We start from the raw sequence: 8,256 nt of genomic DNA on the forward strand, positions 1-8,256 counted from the left end.
GATTCTGTAGAATTGTTTCCAAACCTAGGCAGGTTTTGGTGTATTGCTAAGCTAACAACACAATACTCTAAGAATAAAAATGCATGAGACAATCAGCGGTGAGTGATTTATTTATAATACAGCCCACTCACATCATTCAGCCCAGTGCACCTGGCGTTGTGTACCATTCCTTAAATAGACTTCTCTTTACATGATGCTTTAGATATTAAGAAATCCGTAAGCATGGATAATGCAGAACAGAAGAAGAAGACCAAGCTGATGAAGCTCCTCACAGGCAGACCCACTTTACAGGCCGTCAAAGACAAGGGTTACATTAAAGGTACCACGTGTACATATACACACAGAACTGGGTGAACACAGAGTTATTGGTAAAATTCAAAGACTGTTATTGTTTGTTTCTCTCTCTGTAGATCAGGTGTTTGGCTCCAGTTTGAGCAGTCTTTGTCAGAGAGAAAGTACCACCGTCCCTCACTTTGTCTCGATGTGCATTGAGCAGGTGGAGAAGAACGGTACACTTCTGTTCAGCCCATGTGCAGCTGAATATTGACTACATCTAAATCCTAAATTTACTCTTACCCCAGCTTTAAATGTTTATGCTTAATAAAACTTTAATTACTATTTTCAACCCATGTCACTGACTAAGGTTACATGCACATCACATTCCATGTAAGCATCGTACTATTCCTGTACATCTGCTTTCTTTCCCACTGTTATTTCCTGGGTAATTTAGTGCTGTCATTGATTGTACAGTATGTTCAGTTATTATTAGTTTCATTACTACTTTTTTCAAAATATTAATTAGGCCTTGAATATTTATACTTCAAAAATGCCAGAAAATATCGCCACAAAATGGAAAAGGTTGTGCAGTCAATAATAATAATAATAATATAATTATTTTCAAATTTTTATAAAAGGTTTGTCATAGTTACCTAAAACTATAACAATTAACATTTTCATTACTTAAAATTAAATAAACATTAACTGAAATAAAATATATACAAATTATTAAACTTTTCAGCAGTTACCAAGGCAACTTTTCTCAGTTTTTAGTTTAATTTGAAGAAGTAAAATAAATAAAAATAAATAAACAAACAAATACAAATGACTAAAAACTATATAAACACATTAAAAAAAAAAAAAAAACTAATAAAAATTAAACAAAAGCAGCAAAATTACTAAAATTTTAAAATGAAAGTGAAAACATTAAATATAGAAATAATCAAATTTGAAATATAAAAAAACTATAATAATGAATCAAATGATAGTAAAATTACTGCTTAATATCACAGTATTGATGTGCATGTAAACTGGATGAGTTGATACTCACTGCTGTGAACTGCATGCTAACATGCATTGCGATGTTTTGTAATGCTTGTCATTTTTTCTCTTTCTCACCTCCTCTAGGGTTAGGAGTGGATGGTTTGTACAGAGTCAGTGGAAATTTGGCCATTATACAAAAACTGAGATTTGCTGTTAATCACGGTACGTCCTGCTATCTTTTACACCCATACTGATTTATACGTAACAGATTACTCATATGTATGATAAAAACATGATTATTTTGATCACTTTGATCTACATAAATACAGATGAAAAAGTGGATTTAGGGGACAGTAAATGGGAGGACATTCACGTGACCACTGGAGCCCTGAAGATGTTTTTCCGTGAGCTGCCAGAACCTCTATTCCCCTTCGCTTTCTTCAACAACTTCATCACCACTATCAGTGAGTGGAGATCAATATTTAACACTGGTGTTTAGAGGGAGATGTTTCACACTCATATAACACTATCATGTGTGTTTCTGTGTAGAAATGCCGGATTATAAGCAGAAAGTTCAGGCAGTTAAAGATCTGATGAAGCAACTGCCACGGCCAAACCACGACACCATACTGGCGCTCTTCAAACACTTGAAGAAGTGAGTATAAAAGAAGGAGAGAACAACTTACTGTAGACGGCACATAAACAAATGGAAATGATTATAATCCTCTTGTGTGTTTGCACACAACACTCTTTCTCTCTGTAGAGTAATTCAGCATGTCGACGAAAACAGGATGACCACGCAGAGTGTAGCTATCGTGTTCGGCCCGACGCTCCTACGCCCAGAGGTAGAGACGGCAAATATGGCCGTGCACATGGTCTACCAGAATCAGATCGTTGAGCTCATTCTTATGGAATATGAGACCATATTCGGCAGGTAGGTCACACGCACAGGAACCCTTTGACCAAACCCAATGGGACACAGTTACTGCTGAAGACCGACAGCCCATTGGCTGCCAGACTGAACACTGAACATAACGTTTGGTACGTTTACATGAGGAACACCCGTATTAGAAAAAAAACCCAGCATTCTGGGTTCAACATAAAGTCAAATCCTTTCTCATATCTTTATTGGACTAAATTATAGTCATTTTTTTCTTGGCTGAATGTCGTATTATTTTTATATACCAAAATTCATTGGACTATGTCATTTTTGGACCATCTTTGGATTCATTTGGAGCAACGAGGGCTTGAAATATGAAAGCTTTCTGTCCGACTGAAAACCGTGTTGCATATGGGAGAAATCTGAGGCTTCATTTTAGATTTCCGTTCATTACAAGTACTACATTTTGCGTCACGTCTTTCCTTGGTAATGCTGTAATATGGTTTGGAACAACACATCAACTGATTGACTGACATGATAGACATGTTTTATTCTATCCTAACAACTAATTTTTATGGGAATGGATTGTAACCCTGAGATGACCGCTGCTGGGAAACACTGGAGTTTTTGTGTAGACTCTTAAGATTTGGATACACAATCTTTTGTTTGAGTCTTGGCCTCAATTTCCTGATTATTGATCCAATATCAAAGGATGTACAAACTTCTGAGCTATGAAAATATATGTCAAGTATATTTCAGGCTGTGTGAGTGTATATGTACCCTTCGGTCCTTAGAGAGACATTGAAATTAAATGTGTGCAGGACACATTTTACCCCATGATGATATTAGACTCGCTACTGTTCCTGACCAGACCCCAGTCATGCATTGAAAACTCCTACAGCCTATTTGATGTATGAGTACAGTATGCTGTAGACAAAATAACATGTAAAGATCTTGTATTAGAGAGAGAGGAGAAATTGTGAGTGGATAAAACTTGATCGCTCTTTCTAAAGATGTCTGATGGACATACTGTGTGTGTGTGTGATGAGTAAAAAGAGCCACAATTGTATTAATACAGACAGGTTTATTAAAATGTTTTAATGAGAATTAATTCAGATATGGTTATTTGGTAAATGGCTGTTGAATGTAATTCGTCAAATGTTCTGCTGTACGTTGCAGAGCTTTGTCTTGATCAAAATAAAATTGACAAGGCAAATTGGTCACCTTATTGAGTGTTGTTACTCCCCTCCACCAGGGGGCAGCAAATATCTCAATAACACTGGTTTTGTTTTTAATGTGTTGCTCTTAAACTTCTCACATATAATTTAACTACTGGTATACAAACCAACTCTTATGTATTTTATATTATATGGTTTTAATCAAAGCACAGCCATGTCATAAAGGAATGTTCAGACTTATAGGCTTTTACTGTAAATGCTGTTTTGTTTTGCTTTTTTTAGGGACTTGTCTAAATAGTTGGACCTGGAACATTCCTTTCATGCTGTTGATACAGTATGACAGTTTATATTTTTATAGATGAAGATGCAGACTGACCACTATGAGGAAAAAGAGGATTTAGTCTGACGCATTTTGTTGCTGATTTCTTGTTCTAATATTCCCTTATTTCACTCTTAAGTGGAAATTGCAAACTATTTCCTCTCCATTCCAATGGATAAATTTTCTTGCAAGTCTTTGCAATAGTAGAGTTTGTCCTAATCCAGTGTTTTGCTGGATTCTTAGATACAAAACCTCAAAACAGCGGATGATGTGTCACTTAACATGTACTCTGTTTGCTTTTTAAGATTTACATATTAGAAGCTTTAATTTTTTAGGTCAAAGTTTTAAATGAAACGCTAAACACCTTGGATACCCACTGTCGTGCGGAAATTACTAAATATTAGCACGCTTTCACTAAATTTGTTAGAGAATGAATAAGTAATTTAGAAATGACCTGGTGCTTCACTTCATTTTATTTTATGGGGCATCAAAAAAAGGAAACAAAGGAAGAAAAAATCCTACAAACTGGCTTATCACCTCATGGAAAATGTGACATTTACACACACAATGCAAAGTTGGCACAAATAAAAACAAACAGACAAAATGAGTTGACTACTTTTGGTTCCAAAATGGCAATTTCAACACCAGTACAACAACATGAATCCATGCTCTTCATCACAGGTTTAAGGGTCATTTACTATTAATTACAGTGAAGCTGTTGGAAAAGGGTCAGGGTTCAAGAAAAACTGAAGCAATGGGTGCAAATATTTGCCTGATTGACTTTTTGTGGTAGAGTTAAAAAATAAGTTGAAATTATAAAACTAATACTGTTAAGTTCGGCTTTATATACTGTATATCAGGGTGTAACCTCCATTGTGGCACTGAGATTAATTCTAAAATACATTGTGTTAAACTACAGTGTTGTGTATTACACACGCAATAAATAAAGCAATACAAAAAAATAAGACGTATATAAAAAGGTTCTACAAATGAAACAATCTTCGATGACAATAATACTGATGGTATTACACAATATACACATGCATAAACACAAAAAAGAATAAACATTTCGAAATACATTGAAATTAATAATACTGTAAGGTCTACTAAAACTAAAACATTTTTAATCCTATGCGCCTCTTTCAAAGTGCTGCTTTCTTTGTGCACTTCACAGTCATATTACATTTGCCTTCTGCATGATTTCAGGATGCTAGATTTTGTTTCATCTATAGGGCCGTGCACGTTGGAAATCTTAATAACAGAGAGAACACTTGCTGATGATTATGGGTTGTGCTCTCCTATACAATCCTATGGTTCATACATTTCTTTCAAGTATATTTCTTTCATCATCGTTCATCAAATAATCCTTAACCTGCTTCTAATTGGTTTGGATTCATTACTTGGTTTGGCTAGTTGTTTTAGGTTATTATATGATTCTACATATGTAGGGCTACATATGTTGTATTATCTTTTTCCTGGCAATACCAAAGTGGGCTAAAAGAGAGAAAACAGCTTTTCTAAACACTGAAAACCAGCATGAGCTATAACAGCTTGACAGTGTGCCATTTGATTACAAATGAGGGCAGTGTTACAAACTTGAATATTTCTGTACATTTGTCAAATCTGTTGGGTTGGGTCCTTGAGCAGTGTGGACATTTTATGTGTCTTTAGTTGTCTAGATTGTCCGGTGTGACTGTGGAGCACTGTGTTAATGTTTGTGAATGGCACTTACAGCTTGGCGGTCTTGCATAAGGCTGTGGGTGTGCAGAGCATCTCCTATGAACACAGACTGACACATTACAACATAAAGCCACGCAAAGATGAATGAAACAACAGGTGAAACTGCCTTTTGAGGTTGACACTTTTTTTCCTGAAGTTTTTTGTTTTCATTCATATGGTGTCATGATCGTGAAAAGTATGTTTTCAAAACTTTTTTTTTTTTTTTTACAGTTGCCGACAAATATTTTGGAGTGCTTATTACAAAACGTCGAATTCGAATCTGATTTGAATTATTATTCAGTTGAGTAGTTCATTACAAATAACCAGTTTAAATTCAGTTTAAATTTAATCAAAAAGCGATAAAAAAATGTTTTTAAATGATAATAAGCATTCCTATGAATATTTCCATAATTAATGATTTAAATTTTCTTCTTTTTATAAATGAACTATTAATAGTGAAGTGCCATTTAATTTCCTTCATAAGGCAGACAAACAATCAGATGGGAAAACGAGGCAATGCTAACAACAGCTTGCCTGATTAACACGACAAAAATACTGAATGGTATCTTAAACTTGAGGCATTAAGTATCTGTGGTTAATCTCACCAAGAAATGTCCAGGTCATATTTCACCCCAAAAAAATCAAGTTAAAAATTATATTTTGCATTAAGAAAATAGTCTAATTTAAAAATGAGCATTTTTGCATTGGATTTGGACAATTAAGGATATTAATAAGTTTTCATTACTGTAATGTGATTAAAATACCGTAATCCAGTAATGAAAACCATTCTGCCTGGACACCCCCCCCCCTTTAATTAAAATCAGCATGAATTAAACTTTATTGCATAAATTAAAATCAATGTATATTTACAATTGTTTTTAAAGTATTCTTTAAAAAATGTATGTGATGGTCTTAAAAATAGGCTTTATTGTCTTCATGCCAAATGTAATTTCTTAATGTTTTTTCTTTAGATTTTTCAAGTGAAATATGACCCTTCTTGACTGTTTTCATGAGAATCACCCCCGTAAGTAAACCAGTTATACCTGCAGTGCAGAATTTAGTTTTGTTTCTCAAAACTTTTAAATACTTCATTGGCAAATATAAAGGTATAGAAATCTGACTGTACAGAGCAACAAGAACACGTGAACACTGATAAATCTAGATACCAGGGGCGGTTCAGTAACAGAACAAAGCCAAACAACTGAAACTTTGAAGTCCTACGAAGTCTAGTTGAGTTAGAGTTTCTGTTTCTCCTTTTTTTTTTTTTTTTTTTTAAACAAGGAAAATTGTTTTGTAAATCAGGCACACCTGGGTTTTATACACAGTAAAGAGCTGAGACACCGTTTACATTGCAACCGATGACTGTAAGTTTACGATGAAGAGCTCATCACCTCCTTCATTAGTCCCACGTGAGTGACTGTAAAAAGAGCATTCATCCTTCAGTCCTCGGTTGCCATCTCTGTGTTTTCTTCATTATTTGTGAGAACTGTGTCCTCCTCCTTTGATTCCTCCGTCTCCATAGCATCCTCCGCTTCCACGGTTTCCTCCTCCAAAGTGTCAGTATCTCCGAGCTCCACTTCCATCACCATTCCTCCTTCCTCTGTCTCTTGCTCCTCATGTCCTCGGTCCTGCTCTTCCTCTCCGCCGCTCTCCTCATCATCCTCGTAATCCTCTCCCACTCGCACCACTCTGATATCGCTCATGTCCAGAGCGGATAAATCCTCTTCCTCCTCTCCGTCGCTCTCTCTCTCGTCCGAGTCGAGCTGAGAGGGAGGAGTGGAGGTGCTGATCTGCTCTGGCAGCTCGTGAGTGTCTCTCTTGCAGTAGGAGTATCTGTGGTTCATGTGCTGAGAATAAGAGCCCGAGTGAGAGAAGCGTTTCCCGCACTTGTCACACTGGTAGGGCTTCTCTCCGGAGTGTAGTCGCGTGTGCTCGATCAGGTGGTGCTTGTGTTTGAAAGCTTTATTACAGATGCCGCACTCGTGAGGTCGCTTACCTGGAATGATGATGATGCAATACGATGAGGTTAGCATATTAACAGGTACAGTGGCAGGCAAATGTTTTGGGACACTTTAAAAATGTATGAATGCCACTGCATTAGATCAGGGGTTTCAAACTTTAATAATATATTACTACTGTAATACAACTTCATTGTAAAATAAATGGAAATGGAAAGGAATAGTTAGTTATATTTTACTCTAGAGTTGGAAACATTACAATTCTTTTGTCTTAATTTCTCTCTAGCAAGAGTTAAACCCTCATGCTTTTATATTAGCGGAAAACTAATTAGTGTATTTATGAATTATATCTATATATTTTCCTCCAGTTCATCATATTATTCATTCAAAGATTATAAAATTGTTCAAAAAAAGTTATGAAATTTTCTTACATTTTATGTTTTTCATGTTCACAGACTCCTGGTTGAAAACCCTGGCAAATATCTTTACCTGGTTGCATTTGCAAACAAATGTTATGTGTAACCAGGAGGTGGCGCTATTGCACCATATGTTTCATGTTTTTCTTCCTACTTTAATTGCAAACAGGTGTTGCTTGCTATAGCGATACTGGAGTTACATGACCAGAACAGGATAAAAGCTTCTACAGATTCTCTCTTCTCCTAACCCAGATGCTACATAAAATGTTTTACTGAGATTGCCTAAAATATATTGATTATGGAGAGCTTTGTATATGGAGCTGGTGATCGTTTTTCTGTTTCTTTGTGTTTGGACAGAGAGGGAGGCAAGGTTTTGTCATCTTTTTGCTTTTTTTTTCTTAAGGAAAAGCTAACTTTTTTTTTTTTTTTTTTCTCCCGGCTGTACTGAAAACATCCCAAATTGAAACTCCAAATTGAAGTGCATAGCAAACCATAATTTTTGCTTACTGTTACACCCCTTGGGGGG

At 35.7% G+C, this 8,256-nt stretch overlaps 2 protein-coding genes across 11 annotated transcripts in view; one reads left to right on the forward strand and one right to left on the reverse strand.

The window, feature by feature from the left end:
* The window catches only part of arhgap12a (Rho GTPase activating protein 12a), a 35,172-nt gene extending 32,840 nt beyond the window's left edge, over positions 1 to 2,332 (forward strand). For all 8 annotated transcript variants that reach the window (XM_016448392.1, XM_016448398.1, XM_016448421.1 and 5 more), the window contains 6 exons: positions 203 to 319; positions 411 to 509; positions 1,405 to 1,482; positions 1,590 to 1,724; positions 1,810 to 1,915; positions 2,024 to 2,332. In XM_016448392.1, coding sequence (XP_016303878.1) covers positions 203 to 319; positions 411 to 509; positions 1,405 to 1,482; positions 1,590 to 1,724; positions 1,810 to 1,915; positions 2,024 to 2,198 — 710 coding nt within the window. In that variant the 3' untranslated portion in view covers positions 2,199 to 2,332. The remainder of the gene's footprint in view (positions 1 to 202; positions 320 to 410; positions 510 to 1,404; positions 1,483 to 1,589; positions 1,725 to 1,809; positions 1,916 to 2,023) is intronic.
* Positions 2,333 to 6,610: 4,278 nt separating this feature from the next.
* The window catches only part of LOC107659294 (zinc finger E-box-binding homeobox 1-like), a 29,125-nt gene continuing 27,479 nt past the window's right edge, over positions 6,611 to 8,256 (reverse strand). For all 3 annotated transcript variants that reach the window (XM_016448201.1, XM_016448185.1, XM_016448193.1), the window contains one exon: positions 6,611 to 7,352. In XM_016448201.1, coding sequence (XP_016303687.1) covers positions 6,796 to 7,352 — 557 coding nt within the window. In that variant the 3' untranslated portion in view covers positions 6,611 to 6,795. The remainder of the gene's footprint in view (positions 7,353 to 8,256) is intronic.

This window comes from Sinocyclocheilus anshuiensis, unplaced genomic scaffold (genome assembly GCF_001515605.1).
Source record: "Sinocyclocheilus anshuiensis isolate Anshui unplaced genomic scaffold, SAMN03320099.WGS_v1.1 scaffold850, whole genome shotgun sequence".
Lineage (NCBI taxonomy): Eukaryota > Metazoa > Chordata > Actinopteri > Cypriniformes > Cyprinidae > Sinocyclocheilus > Sinocyclocheilus anshuiensis.